This window comes from Clytia hemisphaerica, unplaced genomic scaffold (assembly GCF_902728285.1).
Source record: "Clytia hemisphaerica strain Z4C2 unplaced genomic scaffold, Clytia hemisphaerica genome assembly, whole genome shotgun sequence".
NCBI classification, from domain to species: Eukaryota; Metazoa; Cnidaria; class Hydrozoa; order Leptothecata; family Clytiidae; genus Clytia; species Clytia hemisphaerica.
In genome coordinates this window covers 302615-322018 of record NW_027103805.1, presented here as the reverse complement: position 1 = coordinate 322018, position 19404 = coordinate 302615, and the positions used below count along the sequence as shown (strand labels likewise).

Sequence of the window (19404 nt, the reverse complement as noted above, 5' to 3'; positions counted from 1 at the left end):
TTTCCGCCATTTTCAACCAGAAAAAAGTTTTTCTCAAAAATCGAACTCGGCCATGTTTTGAACATTGTGAATACGCATCTTTCTGTAAAAAATCAGAAAAAACTAAGAATGAAAATTCGAGAAAATGTCAAAAAACCGATTGTTCCGGCCTATATTTCCGGCATTTTCGGCAGAAATTTTTTTTTTTTTTAATTGGGCTCCGTCAAATTTTAGGTATTGTCATTTTGCATAAGTGTGCAAAATTTCATAAAAAAATATAAGGTACAGCTCGAGAAAATGAAGGATATCTGTTTTACACCGGTTTTCTGCTGTTCCGGTGATTTTTAAGGAGTTGCGGACAAATGATTTTATTGAAAATTTAATGATGCAAAGTTTTGGGTATCACCATAGAGAACCTTTTTCCGTAAAAGAACGATCAAATAAGTTGAAAAAGTGTCACAGAAATATGTCCGGTTCTACAGGCCGGAGAAATTTTTTTTTCGGAAAATGGTTTTCAACAACTTTTCGGCAGTACTAACGCGCCTCTATGTACAAAAAATCAGAAAAAACTAATGATAAAATCTCGAGAAAATCCCAAAAAAACCGCTTTTTCCGGCGTTTTTTGACATTTTCTCGAATTTTCATCCTTATTTTTTTTTATCTTTTGCAGAAAGATGCGTACTCGCGATGCTCAAAACATGACCGAGTTCGATTTTTGCCGGAAATTTCCGTTTTTGCAGATTTTCATTGGATTTTTTCCTTTTAAGTCTTTGTTTTTTTCAAACAAAAACATAATTTATAAGAATGTCCACGATTAACCATGGTTCAATTTTCAATGAAACTGATTTTGGTCAGAACAGCCGAGAATCGCCAGATTTCTTGAATTTCTCGAGCTTTTCTTGTATTATTCTGCATTTTCATACTATTGTTGTCATTTTTCGATTGTCTTATTACATTAATCTTCAGGTAGGTCCATTCAGCATGTAACTTGTTATTCTTGAAAAAATATGATACTTGCTTGTTGAATCTGAGTTCTGCTTGTTAAAAATAAATTAAAAACAAACCATTTACATGAAAAACCTTGTTGCAAAGAAGTTACAAACTAAAGTACTAACTAATAGGAGGCTAAGAGACTCAAATGCCAAAATTTCCGCTTTTCTGCCGAGTTGATATAGTCTAAGACAATAGCTACCCCCGAAAAAATTCCCGTCTTCACGTTTGATCCTCTTAGATGAAACTCGTCTTAGACTAGAGCATAGTCTAGAGCATGTTGCATTGCACCAATGCGAAAAAAAACTTCTCGTGTCCCCAAGCCTTAAGTATTTTATTTTTATGTTTAGGATGGTGAAGTTATTAATTTTCCTGTTAGTCTTGATTGCCGAAAAAATAACAGTAAATGGACTACCAGAATCCATAACAGGTGGCTTAAAAGATAAACGAAGTGTTTTTGTTCGAGAGGAAATACAAGACGGTGAGTTTTACTTATTTTTTTGAAAGAAGATCCAGCCTAATTTGTTAAAATACTTAAAGGGGTTATCAGATGATTTTTGATATTTGACTTGATAGATACCTTTTATGGTCCTAAGAAACACCTCTAAAGTTCTTGACCCAATTATTTTCCAAAGCTGAGATATTCGACTTTGAATTTTCAAATTTTTACTTGAAAACAAGAAATGCAATGTAAAGACTGTGTAAAGAATGATAACTATGATATCTATAGTCGAACGTGCGCAACGCACTGGGCTCAACTTCAGTGGCTTCAAACTATTTATGAGCCCAATTGTAGACCCCCAGATATTCACCCAAGGAGAAAGTGTGCAAAATTTCAGCCAAATCGAACAATTTTTGAAATCTCCAGGCTGCCCCAAAATTTTAGCCTCGTTTTGGCGAAAAACTCCCCAGGCATTGGTTAACCTGTATGTAACGCCATTTTGTTTCGGCCTTCCTTCTTGCTCAACTATTCTACAGCCTTGCTTCTTCAAAGGGTACCGAATTCAAAGGGAAAGAATAGGAAAACAGCGAGCGGCAGCGGCGTTTCTTATCCTCTTTTCCCAAATCTCTGCTATGAGCTATAACATAAACATCTTGAGATTTCATAATTTTTTTTTGCTAGAAGATCCAGGGCCAAAACTGTAGCAAATAACATCCAAAAATAAGCTTCCATGATGTTTACCCTGGGATCGAGGGTGGAGGTCGGCTATATGAGGCCCCCCCAGCGGACCCAAATTTCACGCATTCACGCAAAAATTTTTCGCAATTCACGCATTCACGCAAGTCTTTCTCGAAATTCACGCAAACCCAATTTTTTGGGAAATCGGGGAAATTTTCGGAAAAAATCGGGGAAAATGTCAAAAATAGAGGTCTTGCACATTTTGCTAAGTTACGTAATTTACGTAATTTCCGCCATTATGGAGTAAAACGTTCGATTTACATAAAAAAGTATGACAAGGCTGTACTCGAGATATTATTTGACCGGATCTGGTCATGCACTTGAGAAAAACTTAACTCAGTAGTGATTTTTTCCTGTAGACCTGACTATAAAACACCGTGTTTGGTAGCGTCATAAGAAGCCCCCAAATAGAAAGCGTTACGTAATTTTTCAACTTTAATCACATGCCATCACGCAAAATATTTGATTCTTCTAACTTGTCATGATCGTTTGGAAAAGGTGAAGCTTCTGCAGTTAACGTATTGCGATAGTAAGTGAATTTTTGTACAAAAATAACTTAAACATTATCAAAAATAGGTCAAACAAACTCGAGTATGACACCATGATGCTTAGGGGTAAGGAGGCGCAACCATTGTTTACGCAGAGAGGAAATTTCTGTCACTCGCGTTTGGCTAAAAATGCTCTCTTTAATACCATTGAAAAAGAATGTAGTCTAAATTTGTTAGAGGCAAGGTACGATCGCTTGATAGCTTGTAAAATGAGGTAAAAGAATGAACATTTGTTACGAGCGAAGCGATCAAAAAAATTTAAAAAGAAAGGTTTTAATCAGGGCTCGCGAATTAATTTCCTAACGTGGAGGGGCCGAAAACATAGTGACTAAGGAGGCGCAAACATGTTTTGCGCCGAAAGGAGAAAATTTCTATTTTAACCCTCTGATGTGCTTAAATACGACTCCATTTCAGACTAATTTTGCCAAGAAATCAGGTTATCGAAAGTCTACATCATGGGTAAAAATTTCTTTGAAATAAGTTTCTTTCTATTTGCAAAAACGTGGCGAAGTCATGGCCGCCTCCTGCCCCCAGTGACTCTGGCCCTGGCTGGCCCTGGATCACTCATCATGCATAACCATGGTTTTATTTTAAACAAACACTTTCAAGCGGGCAAATTAGAGTTATTTAAGATTCGAGGGCCAATACATGTTTGATCCGAGCGAAAAAATCTGGAAATTTAAGGTGCCTAGATTGCTAGAAAGCGCATCTAAATCATAAATCGTTTTATAAAATAGAGAATTTGAAAGTTGCTGATTTTTTTGTGCACCTTCACCTGGCATCCCTTGAATTTGGGATAGGTGCGCACCTTGGGGTTTTCTACAAACTGTGAAAAGGAAAAATTCACGCGTTCACGCAAGAAAACAGGGCAGATTCACGCATTCACGCATTCACGCAATAGAAATATGGATTTTCACGTTCACGCAAGTTTTTTCAATTCACGCATTCACGCAATTTTTTTTTCGATTTTCACGCATTCACGCAACCAAAAAAGCCCATTCACGCATTCACGCAAACCGCTGGGGGGGGGCCCCTATATCAAGTTTTGGGAGGAATATAACAAGGTTTAAGCGAATATAATAATGCTTAAAAGCCTAAAAATCAGATTTCCAGAAAATCAGGATTTTGTCCCCATAGTGCACACACACTCCATCTAGGATGTCCCCACAGTGCAAAATTTTCAATCTGGATTGTGTATAGTTTATGTCGAAAATACGATACACAACATTGTGGGGACGTTTTTTTCTTAATAACAAAACGAGGCTCGCAGAGGGGTTTTAAGGCTTTTAAACGTTATTTACACCTGTTTACACTATGGGGACATTTTGTGTGTCCGCACAGTGCAAAATGTCCCCACAATGTAGGGGAAATACTTGGGTGTGTCCCCACAGTGTAGGTCGGACAAGTACACACAGACACACAGACATTGTCAGATTGTAGCTCAACTGAAGTTGAGAATAAATGGAGAGTTCGAGGGGACTAAAAAAACGGATTCGACGTCATCAAGCTTATAATCAGATCTCAAACAAAGAAGACATACACGAAGAATGTAGTATTCGCCAAGAATCTTACTCAAACGAAAACAATTGGAGAAAAATAATTCAAGAAAACCATAACGTAAATCAAGTAGACGATGTTGAAATAAAGATAAACGAAATCAGGATCTTTTATTACAACGCCGACACGTTAACACCCGAGAAGAAGCGACAACTTGTGCTTGATGTAGAGAAACATCATCCCCACATCATTGCGATATGTGAGGTGAAACCAAAGCACGGTGGACTGCGAGAACTACACGAACACGAGCTTATACATTATAAATGTGACTAGAGTCATACGAACATGACCACTGGCATCGGTCGCGGGATAATTATTCTTGCTCATTCATCGATCAAATATTTGGTCACCGATGTCAACCAATCAATGAACCAAGTCAATTTCAATGAAGCATCCACAGTCGAAATTCGTTTATCCGGAAACGATCTCCTGGTCTTCTCCTGTATCTATCGCTCCCCTACGAACAATGACACGTCAGCTGAAAATAACAACAAGTTGAATCATCTAATCAAAGATATCGCATCAAACAACAAATACTCTCATAAATGCTAAACTTCCCAACAATCAATTGGAAAAATTGGACGACGCCACTTCTCGAGGAAAGTAAAGAAGACAAATTTCTTGATGCTCTTCGTGACTCCTTTCTCCACCAAAGTGTAGACAAACCAACCAGATGCCGTGGGACTGACGACCCATCTTTAGTCGATCTCATTCTAACAGGTGAAGCTAACCAAGCTCTATGTCTAGAGTATCTCAGCCCTTTGTGTTTAAGCGATCATAGTTGCTTGACCTTCAGTATAAAATGTGATGCTGTATTATTGAAACCTAAATCAGAAATATACAAGTACGAGGACGCAGACTTTGAAGCAATGAAACAAGATCTCAACTCTGATGATTGGTACAAGTAGTTCCCCGAGATGGCTAAATCTAAGTCAACCGAGGAGCTTTGGCAGCTTTTCAAAAAGAAGATTTTGGATATACAACCGTTTGGTACCCATAAAGATCATCGGTGGTCAAAACTGGAAGAAGAAAGGTAAAATACCTATTGGAGTTCAACTTCGAAAAGAAATAGCAGAGAAGAGACGCCTCCATCGGAAATGGATGAAATCATCGCCCGAAGAAAAAGAATACAATCGAGCAAAATACACCCCTGTAAGAAACAGAGTGAACAAATTGATGAGACAAGCTCACAGGAACTACGAACAAAGAATTTGTGATAATGCAAAGACCAAACCGAAGATCTTCTGGTCACATGTGCGTAACAAGATCAAATCTTCTAGTACAGTTTCATCACTACTTGAATCACCAAATGTCAAAACATCGTTAAAGCATGAAGTTCATGAAAAAGACAATATACTTAACGGGAGTTCTGCAGTGTATTCACAAAAGAAGCAGCAGGTGAGCTTCCTGCATTTGAAAAGAGAACTGATTCATCCATCGGAGATATTCACATCTCTGAGGAGATGTTACAGAATCAATTAAAAGAGCTCAACCATAATAAGTCATTCGGTCCAGACGAAATACACCCTAGGATACTAGCGGAATCATCTGACTATCTGTCTCTACCCTTGGCTGTAATCATGAACTAATCTTTAGTTGAAGGCTCATTACCACGAGACTGGAAGGTGGCACATGTCACACCCATCTACAAAAACAAGGGACCTCAGAATTTGGCAGTTAATTATCGATCTGTTAATTTGACATCGGTAGTGTGCAAATTAATGGAATCAATACTGAGGAAACACATCACGAAGCACCTTTCTGATCATAATCTTTTATCGAACAAACAATATGGCTTCATTAACAACCGTTCAATCGTGACACAGTTTTTGTACTATCTGGATAAATGTTATGAGAGCATCTCTGAAGGAAACGTTGTTGATAGTATCTACTTTGATTTTGCTAAGGCTTTCGACACTGTACCCCACCGTGTCACGTTCTGACCGTCGACTATGCAAGAAACTATCAGCATATGGTATCAACGGTTCAATCTTAAAATGGATAACGTCATTTCTAACAAGTCGAACACAATCAGTAAAAGTGAACCAGTCCTTCTCGACCACAGACCCTGTAGTGAGTGGTATTCCACAGGGTAGTGTACTGGGACCAATACTGTTCGTGCTATACATCAATGATCTTCCTGAAAAGGTCATCTCATTGATCGTACTGTTTGCTAAAGATACCAAAATCTTAAAAGAAGTCAACTGCATCGAAGACTCTATTTCCCTATTACTATTCCATCCTGAAAAGTGTCACGTTCTGACGCTAGGAAAGTTTGGAAACATCATCCATATTCCCTAGAATGGACGCCAATTGAAACACGTCTTTGAAGAAAGAGATCTTGGAATCCTCATTGACTCAGAGCTTACATTTGAAGAACACATTGCAAAGCAAGTCAAAAAGCAAACGCGATACTTGGCATAATCAATCAAGGATTTGTAAATATGAGTACAAGTACATTCAAAACATTGTATTGTACGTTTGTTCGCCCGCATCTGGAGTACGCTCAGTCAGTATGGTCTCCGTTTCTACGTAAACACGTATATTTGATTGAAGGAGTACAAAGACGGGCAACAAGAATTGTTCAAAAATGTCGTAATATGTCTTATGAAGAACGATTGCGTGAATTAGATCTTCCTACGCTCTAGTCTAGCAAGCTAGACGACTAATTTATACATAGTAGAAATAAAGCAAAAAGTAATGAATGGAACAATTTTAGTCGTCTAGAAACCTCTGTGCACTAACTCCAAGCAAAAGAAAAGTGTCAATATTGCAATTATAATTTTTCTTGCTCAAAATAATTCTTGAGAAAAAAGAATATGTGTGGATTTGTGTATTGAAAGTTTTTCATTTGAGTTGATTTCGTTTTGAGAGTTTGTTGTTGCTTGATAAATTGTTTTCTCGCTACGCAAGTTTCTGCGTAGCTAGCCCCTGTATCTATAAGGCTGGAACATCGGATTCTTCCAGTCGTTTATACAAACTAAATCCCGTATTATTATTAGTAGTATTGGTATTATTAGTATTACACGCATTATAAACGACTCCAGTCTACATACGCTCGAGTTTAGAAGACACTTTTGTGACATGGTCCAGCTTTACAAGCACATCAACTTTTACGAAAAAGATACCATCCCAAACAAGATAGCTCGTCGAACGCGACCAAACAGAAGACACAACTTCGAGATGATTCCAAACTTTAGAAGCGATGGACTCCGTGGTGTACAAACGAATTCCTTCTTTTATCGAACTATACCAACCTGGAATAAATTGCCAAAATATGTCGCTGAGGCAAAGACAGTCAGAGTCTTTAAATAAAGACTCAATACTGCATGGAGTAAACATTCAAAAAGATTCAACACAAGACAATTGTAAAATACGTATAATCACGATCAGTTCCAGAGACCCTCGTGCGGCTAGAACTTTGTTACATTATAATAATAATAATAATAATAAAAAAGACTAATTTTTAGAGATTTCAAAGTCAAATATCAAATATCTCAGCTTTGGAAAAAAATAAGGTCAAAAGATTTAGAGGTGTCTCTCTGGACAATAAAAGGTACTGTATCTCTAAACCAATAAGCATAATACGAGCGATTTCGGGGAGAGAGTGGCGCTCGACCCTACCTTGAGTAGATAGCTATCGAAAGAGGAATTTTTAGTTCGCCTCCGCAACCTTCTTCTAATTTTGTCCTTCCTTTCTAAGCATTGTTAATCTTTGTTTATTCTATAACAAGCCAATATTTAAACAGTTCTTTCTTCTTTAGATGAAGAACAAATCAAGTGTTTCCCTGGTATTAAGCGATTCTCAAGTTTGGATGAACGGAAATATTATTCTTGCGAGGAAGGGAATGGATATGCTGTATTGAAAACATGTCCGGGTAATCAGGTTTATTGGCCACAGAAAGAAATTTGCTACCAGCCAGATGAGGATGAAACACAGGGTGACCAAGACGTACGTGTGAGAAGAGCAAGCAGCCCACAAGCTAAAAATAAAGGACGCAAAGCTACTATTATAAAACGAAAACTCCTCCGCTCTGATGTATCCTTGGGTGAATTTTACGATGCCAAGAATGATCAATTTTTATCGGGCGTCTCTTTATGGTCTATGGAAGAATTGGAAAAACATCGAAAAAGAAGATTTGCTCGTCCTTCAACAAATTACCAATTTGATTCTGGCAAAACAGAGGATAGTCGAATGAACCTCATGGATATTGATGCTTCATTGAAACTAAGCTTTATGGGTAAGATTTATTGTTACTAAGTGTAGATGGGCCTTAAATTTCAAAGCAAAAGCTGAATAAAGTCTAAACCAGGCTCTATCCGATCTGTCAATTAAAACAAACTTATCGAGAACAAAAACATGGCTTGCAAAAACGAAAGTGGTGACACACAGCATATAGAGCTATAGCATTTGGTTCATTATTGAGGTTATTTAAGGGTAGAATTAATTATAGAGAATTTTTTTCGTCAGACTTCCCTGACATTTTCTACAAAAATAGAATAATTTTGGTTATTATAATCTTTTTTCAGGTGGTCTTATCGAAGTGTCCGGTAGTGCTCAGTATGTCCGACAATCCGATGTGCTGACAACGGACGAAACATTCACACTGGCCTACAAATCCACTTCATTTTACAATGTTTTACCGGTCACAGCGGTAAAGAATTTCCCCAAACAATGCGATAATAAGCAAGCAACACACGTCGTTAGCAAAGTTGTTTACGGTCAAAACGCCTTCTACTTTTTTAAACGATCAGTAAGCAGAAAAGAAAACAAAGAAAAGATTGCTGGTAGCTTACAAGTCTTGGTCAAATCAATTCCATCTTTTTCGATTGAGGGAAGTGCAACAGTCAAAGTAGATGGGGAAGAAAAAAGTTTCAGAGAATCTGTGCAAGTGCGGTTTAATGGAGATTTCAAACTACCTGGTGGCTTTCCAGCTACATTCGAAGAAGCTGTCAAGAGCTTTAAAAAGCTGCAAGGTATATTTTTTGTTTTGAAGGACACAAACATCTACCTTAAAAGGAAAATTCTAGCAACAGCTTAATTTGATGAAGAGCCTGATTCATAAACAAATTTATATTTTACGATAATAATTTTGGCAAATGGCAGACTAAATTGGCTCTTTTTTTGCCTAAAATGGCCGTTTTATGTAGACAAAAAAAAAGTGAATTGTCGTGATGTGAATTGTCATGAGACAGACCTTATTTTATACAAGGTATCTTTTTTTTAATCTATGCGGGAAATAATTTTGGCAAATTATCCGCAAAAATAATTTCGCTTAAGGAATTTTGAAGCTTTCGTTAAGACTTAAAAAAATAAACAATTTAAAAGGAGAAAGGGTAGATAGCCATGGAGCGTCGTCGACATCATTCATAATTGTTATGAATAAATTCAAAACATTTCGTTTCACTTTTCCACGTGGGAGATTAAAAATAACACAAGACCATATTTTTATCAATTTTTCAGATTATACCGCTCAGCCTCCAGATTACGTCAATGCTGTTCCTGTTGAAGTCCAGTTAACTCCCATTCAAGATTTCTGTGATGCCACGGATACTATTTTAGTTAGTATAGGAGACAGCTTGACACAACAAACAGCCGAAATGCTCAGCCACTTCAACGTCCTTATTATGGAGATAAAAACCTTGTTGAACTCTGGACCTGCTTTTGCATACCCTGTCATTCGAGAAAATTTAAACCTTTATAAAATTAAATTGAACAGCAAGTTTTTGAAAATCAAAGAAAAACTCCAAACCCTTTTACCAGACATCAGAGCAGGAAAAGAAGGAGCAAAGGAGTTGAATAATTTGTTGGTGGAAAACAATGAATCACCATTTGAATTCGTTAAAAGTGAAGCATTCCTCAATTCACGAAGCTTGGAAATTCGTGCCCTTAATTTGTTAACTGATGGATTTAATGAATATTCTTTAAAGAATTTTAGAGTAGCAGATTTTAAGCAACCCACAAGAGCCCAAATTATGATGAACTACCACCACGTTGTTGTTTTAGACGTCAATATCTTGCAATCAAAACAAATCACGCAAAAGTTTTTACAAAATGAAAAAATCAACTCCTCCTTTTGGTATAAAAACGATGCTAAGGCCAGTGAATTGGGAAAACAAAAGAAGCTTTTCAAAAAATTTTTGGAAGCCAATCAAAACTCTAACAAGTTTGGTTACCTTATTTCAATCAATTTACGAGACGAAGACCAACCAATCAGGGTTCAAGCTAAAAGATCTGGTGTTGCTGACTCGTTGGATTTCATTATCCCTGATGTACGTCAAATAGGAAAACCTAAAGTGACCTTTGTATCTTACGACCATTTCAAAATTTCCGTCACAAAACCAAGCAATGCATGGGTGACTCATTTCTTGGTGGAATACTGGCCAATCATCGATGACAGCGAAGAATCTAAAACGTCGCTTAAGTTTGCTTTCAGTCTGCAAAATACACAAAACGTCACCATCACTAACTTAAACTATTTGACTACATACGAAGTCCGTATCGTCCATGTGACAGAATTTGGTATTTCTCCAACCGGTGAAAAAGTCAGTGTGACAACTAAACCATCCTCCGAACCAACCATACTGAAATTTCAAAGTTCTGAAAGCTCATTGAAGATATCTTGGAGTGAACCAGTCTATCAAGCTAATGGTATCAAGATAGAGGATTATCGTGTTGTATTGAAAGGTAAGAATATTAGTTTAAAACTCAATGTTTTCTAATTTTTCATAGTTTTCGTAAGCTCTAGCTATGTCCGCAGCATGACATTATTATTCACTCTCGTTGCTTCATTACATTTTTTTTTCATTCTTTTTCATCAAAACACGGTCTTTCAATTCTCAAATGAGAATAAAAGTTTTCCTTAGAGAGGCAAACGCATCAAAATAATTGCTAATTGTATCAGTCCATATAATTTCTATTACGTCCATGCCCGCATATATCTTAACTACTCTAAAGAATTTCAATGTGCAAAAAAATCATAAAGTGGTTTAATTTTGATACTTTTTTTTCCGACAGATTCTGTTGGCCAAGTCGTTGCAGACCAACAGGTCCAAGATGTTACAAACATCAAGTTTGACAATCTTAATGCCGTCACCAAGTACATTGTAACCGTAAAAGCAATTGCTGAATTTATTCGAAAAGATTCCGCCACCAACACCACCAAAAAGATCCAAGAATACAGCCATCCAGCTACCTTGATTGCCTTCACTGCTGCGAATCCTCTGAATCCAAATTCATTCCAAGCTAATGCTGATTATTACTCTGTTACACTCGATTTGGGGAAATCTAACATCACTCAAGTTCCAAGAGTCACTGGATATGTTGTCCGGTACAGTTTAATGGATTCCACTGGGCAAAACATAAAGCCTGGAACTAGTCGAACACAAAGTTTCCCTGGCAACAATGATCCGAAGAAAATTATTGGCTTGGCATCAGGATTTACCTATGGACTCGAAGTTCAGGTGATTCGATTTTATATTATTCCTAATATAACAAGATAAAACAATATTCCTAAATGATCTTATTGAATAGCTCCACAAAAACCACTTCTCTCAAGTATACTTCCCGGGGGGGGCGTACTAGGGTTGCGAGCTGACAGGGGGGGGGGGTATTTTTGAAATTTTCCTATTTCTCCTACCCTTAGTGAGACTGAAATTTGATTTTCTGATTTTTCCGACCATTTGCAGGACTTTGGAAATCTAAAAAGGTACCTTTAAGGGCGGCACATTCCGTACCCTCCATTTGCCTAAGAACCCCCCCCCCCCGGGTATTTTACCCAGTTTCATCTACTGAAGATCTTATCTTTATCACAAGCAAAAAAATCTGCAAAGTTGGAAAAGAAAAGAATTACAAATTTTAGTTAGCCAAAAACAGTAGAAATTCGCGTTTTTCTACTTGCTGTCTTCAGGAAATTTTCTACTTGCTTTCTTCAGGAAATTACAACAGTTGGGAAAAGTATTTTTTCATCACCTGTGTTCATAATTCGAACTGACCCAAGAGGTAAGAATTCGCACGCAATTACAGAACAATCTTATTTTTTATTGAATCAAACATAAAAGTTAAATTTTCCGACATAAAATATTGATCGAATCATCAGGACCTTTGGAGAGATCCCAGCTGGCATGGCAAACAACGTTGTCTCGACGTTCATCTAACGTTATATGAACGTTGTGAGCGTTAATTAAACGTTGAAACAATGTTGCGTACCAGCTGGGATTTTCATCTGTCAATTTGTTTGTCTTTGTTAAAATTATTATATCGAGAATTTTATGAATTCCAAAGGAAAATTCTTTTCGGTATGTGGGTGCCCTAGGAGTTCGGTTTTTTACACTTTCAAAGTCAATTATGTCATTCTAAGGGTCGCCTTTTCAGCAAAAATCACTCTGTGTAAGAGTAACGGTTTTTTAATCCAATGTTTACTAAATTTCTAAGATTTTAGAAAAAATTATAATTAATAAACATATAATAAGCATAGGTTATGCCTGGATGCTTTGAAAGCTACCTGTAGACAAATGTTTCACATATTATGATTATTAAGAAGATTTTTAGTGCTCTATTTTCTATAATGTAGTTACCAATGGAGGGTACAGCCAATGGACAAGCTGGTCTGTCTGTAACAGAATGTGTGGACCAGGTCAGCAAACAAGAAGTCGAACATGCACCAATCCTGATCCTTCCAATGGTGGTACAAATTGTGAGAGTTTGGGACAGTCAAGTCAAACTAAGAGTTGCAACTTGAAGTCTTGCTGTAAGGTTTTATCCAGCTCTCATAAAGTTTTAACGCTAGACTTAAGACATTAGGATCTAAGGATCAAAAAGTTCAACAATATAGTCCAATAAGGCTCAGAATATAGCCTGGAAGTCTGCCAACCCAAATTGAAATGATTCGATTAAATTAAAGATATCGCCCGAAATCGACTTTCTCCCCAGAACTTTAAATCTTGAAAAACGTTAAAATAACCGTAGTTCTCACTATATTTTTACCATGATTGTAGAACACCCTTGATTCACGCATTCGCATAAGTTTCTTTTTCTAAATTTACAAAACCCGAATTATTAAGTAGATCAGAGAAACTTTTTGGAAGAATTTTACGAAATTTAAGTACACAGTGATCAAACTTTTGATTGTAATTATCTAATTGTCTTTTCATTTTTAGTCGAGACAAACATTCAAGAATGCTCATGGAGCCGTAATATTATGGTGCATGGAAGCGGCCCAGTCAAGGTAAAGTAATCGTTATGGTATCTCTGACAGCAATCGAATCTTAGTCGTCTCTAGGAGACAAAGTCGATATTTTTTAAATAAGGACATTCCTTCCCAGTCAGCCTGTTTAGTAGAAAAATGCCATAGCAGATGCCAAAGGCAACACCTTCTTTTCCCTGGGAAAAGTTGAGGATTCTTTTCTAGTCTTCGGTCGAACGAATTAATATCTGTGGAAAGTAGCTGTAAGTCTGGGGAAAGAAACAGCTCGTGCGCAATCACGTGACTTAAACACGTTTTTATATTCATTCTTAAAGTATATTCAGTAGCGGAAAGACGTATAAAGATTATATCTAAAATATTCAATGTTTCAACGTTTTTACTGATACTCGTGATCCAGAACTATTAAGAGTACAGAAGATTTTACAATATCATTGGTGCAGGCTAGAGCGAAAGCCATCGTGACGTCGCTCGTACCCGATAATTTTTTCCCAATACTTTAGCTCCAGTTTAAACGGCCGACATTAAGTCCCGTCTATTCTAATTGTGAATTAAAGTGGGCAGAAGGTTGGCTATCTAAAGTCAATACCTTGCCCACTTTTGATGTCAGCGCAATGTGTTCTTTCAATCTTTTCCAAAAATTTTAATTGCCAACTTTTTGATCACTTTTTGTCTACTCTTGCAACTAGAATAGGCCTACGGTAAAAAGTTGGTCGTCTAAACTAGAGCTTATTTATATTAATATTTTGTTTTCACTTTACAGTATTGTTATTTCAATAAAAAACACTCCACAACATCTTTATTGGTCTCTGTGAAAACGATGGTAACTGTTATTGGAATATCGAGGATTTTCGCAAATTGTATAAGATATTATGTCACTTTCAATGGAAACGAATGTTCTACGCCGATAGACCAAGCAATTCAAATCGGAAGCTACAAAAATAAATTGACCATGCCTATCACAATTCGAGGCATCTGTAAACTCACCAATAGGTGTGGTAATATCAAAGTGGGATTAAACGTTAATGAATGCGATTCAGGAGTGTATACCGACGACACAGATTATGGTCGTTACGCCACCAGCAGTATAATTATAGAAGAGGTCGAAAATGCACGGCTTACTACCGCTCGTACATCTTAATATTTTTCCCAAACATGGGCATACATTTCCCACATCTTATTGTAGTTTAGTATTTTGGAAGGGGAAATTTTTCATTCATTCATTATTTTAGAAGCTTTTAACTTGGTTAACAAATATTTCAGAACATTAAGAATAAGTTGATATGATTTGGTTGAAGAATTGAAAAGAAACAAACGATTTGATGAACATTCGAACATAAATTGTCAACTATATTCAATTTGAACTTTTCTATTATTTGAATTTCCAACTCTAACTTAAACATTGTCTCCTCAGATGATTAGTTGAATAAACATTCTCAATAAATGACTTTTTCTCTAATTCGAAGGAAATTATTATTCATCGAATTAAAGAGAGTCAATTTATTCAATCTTGCAGAAAAGAATATACCAACTAGGAACAAGCTAAAATTTATAGGGTATAAATTTTGTAGTTGTGCTGATGCTGTTGTCAATCAGCAATTTATAGCTTTTAGTAATATATCAGTAATTTTTCTTGGTGGAGATAATAAAATGTCATTGTGCATAATAAACTTTCACTTCGTCGTAGAGAATATACCAACTACGAACAAGCTTCTTGAATTTTTTTAATTAAAATTTATAGGGAATAGATTTTGTAGATCTGCTGATGCTGTTGTCAATCAGCAATTAATAGCTTTTAATATTAATAATATTATCAGTAATTTTTCTTGGTGGAGATAATAAAATGTCATTGTGCATAATAAACTTTCACTTCGTCGTAGAGAGTATACCAACTACGAAGAAGCTTCTTGAATTTTTATCTAAAATTTATAGGGAATAGATTTTGTAGATGTGCTGATGCTGTTGTCAATCAGCAATTTATAGCTTTTAGTAATTATATCAGTAATTATAATTTTTCTTGGTGGAGATAATAAAATGTCATTGTGCATAATAAACTTTCACTTCGTCGTAAAGAGTATACCAACTACGAAGAAGCTTCTTGAATTTTTATCTAAAATTTAGGGAATAGATTTTGTAGATGTGCTGATGCTGTTGTCAATCAGCAATTTATAGCTTTTAGTAATTATATCAGTAATTATAATTTTTCTTGGTGGAGATAATAAAATTTCATTGTGCATAAAAAACTTTCTTTCTTTACTTTCTCGTAATGTAATGCAATGCTGTATATTTTATTTATAAGAAAAATAAAAAAAAATTGCTAATCTACAGCATAGATTTTGAGAAAGAATCTTCATAGGAAAAAGAACACCGGCAATTATGTTAAAAAACAGCCTTTTATCTTTCAGAATCTTTTAAACAGAACCTAAATATCTTTATTAGTTTGACTGCAATAGACATTTTTGTAAACCATATATTTTGGGCTTTTTTCGAACAGGTGGAAATTTTGTGATGACGTCACCGGTTTTTGAATAACATCATCAATCATGATGGAGAACATCTGTACAAAATTTCATGGTCATAGCACTTCTAGATAAAAAATAATCGAGGGTGGTAGATTCTTGATCTTGGTGATAGAGTTATTTGTTGGTATATTTAAAACAAATCTGCCTCATTCAGGTAACAAGCCCATATAAAGGCCGGTCTTCACTTGCGCGCGCTTCAATCGCACTTTTTCGAGCAAAGCTTCCACGCTATTGGTCAAAAGAAAAATGAAACAACTCCATTGGCGCGATCTGACGTAACGGTTGGAAAAAGTTGAAATGTGTTCAACTTTTTTTTTCTAGCGCGCGCTACATTTTTATGACGTAATCTTTTTTCCAAGCAAAAAGGAGTGAAGCCAAAAGATGTGATCGCAGCGCGCGCAAGTGGAGACCGGCCTTAAACAAGTCGAATTTCCCATAAATCGAATACCTAACTGTACTATAAAAATATAATGTAAATAACTCGAAAACTTTGAAGCACGAAAAAAACCCGAGTTAAAATTTATCAAATAGCTCAATAAGTTAAAAGCACGAAAAAAAAACGAGTTAAAAAACACCAAATAACTCGAAAAGTTAAAAAAAACTCGACCGAGTAATCATTTTTGTGATGACGTCATAATGACGTCAGACTTCGTTATTAGCTTTCGACGTCCGATACACATATTCATTTTCATCGGTCGGAACCGGCCGGACATAAAACATAAGAAAAAATATCTCGAAAATGTAAAGGGAGGAAAAATAACTCAAGAAGGTAAAAGAAGGAAAATAAAACGAGTTAAAACGAAAAATAACTCGAAAATTTAAAGGAAGGAAAAATACTCGAGTTAAAATATCAGAAATAACTCGGAATGTTATAGTCACGGAATGGAAAAAAACCGAGTTATGAAATTGAAAATAACGTCATAAGAGGTACAAAATGACGTCAAAATTTCCGAAAAATTAAGTCATAACTCGGTTTTTTCGTAACTCGGTTTTTTAACTCGAGAAAAATAAGTCGGGATTTCCGAGCCTCCTTAAATGAGTCTCCATTAGGGGCCATTCAAAAAGTACGTTCGTCACCGAGGGGGGGAGGCCCGGAATTCCCGAGTTATTTTTTCCGAGTTAAAAAAAAACGAGTTAAGAAAAAACCGAGTTATCCCGAGTTATGACATCATTTTTGGAATTTAGTGACGTCATTTTTCATTTTGTAACTCGGTCTATTTTGCTTCCTTTAACTCTCCGAGTTATTTTCCATTTTTTAACTCGGGAATTTTTGCTTCCTTTAACTTTACGAGTTATTTTTGAATTTTTAACTCGGGAATTTTTTCTTCCTTTAGCTTTCCGAGTTATTTTCCATTTTTTTAAATCGGGAATCAGTTTTTTCCTCGATTTTTGCGGCACATACCCGTCAGCTCGCAACCCTTGACCCCCGGATAGTCTGTGAAATGATTGATTCAAGAATCGTTGGTGATTCATTCAAAATTTTTACAGCGAAGGGGGAAGGACTCTTGTCATGTCACTTACAGTATTCTTTAATGAAATAGGGAGGAAATATTAATTTTGAAATAGCTTTATCTCGTCACTTACCTACTGTATTTTTTGAGATTTACACAGCATTTATGCTGTAAGATTTTTGAAGGGCTTACACTTTGTTTATCTAGCAGGTTTTAATTTTTATTCACTTGCTGGTTGATTATTCATTTTATTCAAAGCAGTTTAAGGTTTTTCTAGTTGGTAATGGATGGTTATGTCTTTGATTTTGGTTGGTATGGGATCAATAGATTAAAGCTGGTGTTTTTTTATGAAGAAAAATAACTTGGAAAGCTAAAGGAAGCGAGGCACATAATCTTCGAGTTATATGATCGAGTTATATTGCTTCGAGTTAAGAAATCTTCGAGTTAAGGTCCGTAACACGAAATAAAAATGAAGCATTTTTATTTCGAGTTAATTTTTTAACTCGGTTTTTTTATTGACCGGTTTCCTCTCGAGTTAAATCAAGGAAAATAACTCAAAATCTTTCTCAGCATTTGATTTCATTAAAACTCGCACTGAAATTTCGTCCCCTGATTTCGAGTATATAAACTCGACATTAAAATGGCCTCAAATGATCTCGAGTTATATAACTCGAACTCCCTATTAAATATTGGTTTCGATTACGTAAATAGGGTTTGTGTGTCTGTCAGTTAGTTAATGTCAGATGGACAAATTATGACTTTTCAAATAACAATTTCGACCATCAACTACCAGACATTTCCAAAACCTATAATTTCCCAGTGATTTTTTCTGGGGTCACATCTTGGGGCAAGTGGGTCACATCTAAGGGCAGCTTTTTTCACATTGGGGTCACATTCGGGGCAGCTTTTCTCTTGGGGCAAACGGGTCGAATCTTGGGGCAGGTTTCACAAGGGCACCGGTTTCACATCTTGGGGCAATCGGGTCACATCTTGGGGCAGGTTTCACATCTTAGGGCAGGGGTCACACCTTGGGGCTGTTCCCTTAACGCCTGGGGGATTTAGGCAAAATGGGTGCCGGGTGTGCGAGCCCTAATAAGGTTCTTTTCCACGCCATCGAAAGTCCCTCAAAGTCAAAGGAGTCCAAAAATGGGGAAATCGACCAAAATTTGGGACAATCTCTAATAGGGTTCTAAAATGTCAAAAAGTTTCGATTTTTGGCTTGGACATACTCGTCACCTCGCAAAATCAGTACCCCCTCCTTAGTACCCTCTCTACGCTGCCCAAAAAGTTTGCGGACATACAAAAATACTAAGATTCTAGCTCAACTGAAGTTGAGAAATATTACTGTGGTAAAAAAACAGAAAATAAGGCGGTAGATTTTCATAACTCGCGGAGCGAGTGGTTGGTCAAGGGGTTCTCTTCTGTTCACAATTTGACAATTCGGGCCTTATCGACTCTACTACTATAAGAAAGCTATAGCCAATCCAGAATCCGTGGAAATCGACGACAAAAGAGCCTGTCATCATTAACTCGATGAAAAAATTTGCTATTTCAATTTCGAGTTAAAAACAACATTTTAACTCGATGGAAAAAATCATTATTTTTCTCTCGAGTTAAAACGAGGAATATAATATATCAGCAAAAAAGCGAACGAAAACGAACGGGGGGAGGGGGGTCAAGTCGATCTGTGTACGTTCACTTTTGCGGGGGGGGTGCTTGTCACAAGCGTGACTTTTAACTTAGTCTATGAAAAATCTTTTTCTATCTATCTCCTAATTACATTTTTTCTTTGAATCGATAACCGAAGATAATTGTCAATCCCCTAAACAATTGTGTATGTTATAATTGTTTAGCAATTATTAGATAATTAGAGAGCAAAAACTTAAGGTGCGATAAGATTAAAGAATAACGCTAAAATCATATTCTTTGAACTTGCCTTGTTTAAATTCTCCAATTATCTTCAAAGGAAAAAGT

At 36.3% G+C, this 19404-nt stretch overlaps 2 protein-coding genes across 2 annotated transcripts in view; one reads left to right on the top strand and one right to left on the bottom strand.

The window, feature by feature from the left end:
• LOC136806401 (xaa-Pro aminopeptidase 1-like) overlaps positions 1-19404 on the bottom strand; it is a gene marked incomplete in the record, with an annotated part of 59726 nt that overhangs the window by 22662 nt on the left and 17660 nt on the right.
• Positions 1247-15313, top strand: LOC136806399 (uncharacterized). The gene is made up of 9 exons (XM_067062966.1): positions 1247-1450; positions 8019-8495; positions 8785-9231; positions 9719-10942; positions 11273-11718; positions 12190-12256; positions 12828-13004; positions 13414-13481; positions 14221-15313. The coding sequence occupies exons 1-9, from the start codon at positions 1312-1314 to the stop codon at positions 14596-14598; spliced, it is 3423 nt and encodes a 1140-aa protein (XP_066919067.1). The 5' UTR covers positions 1247-1311; the 3' UTR covers positions 14599-15313.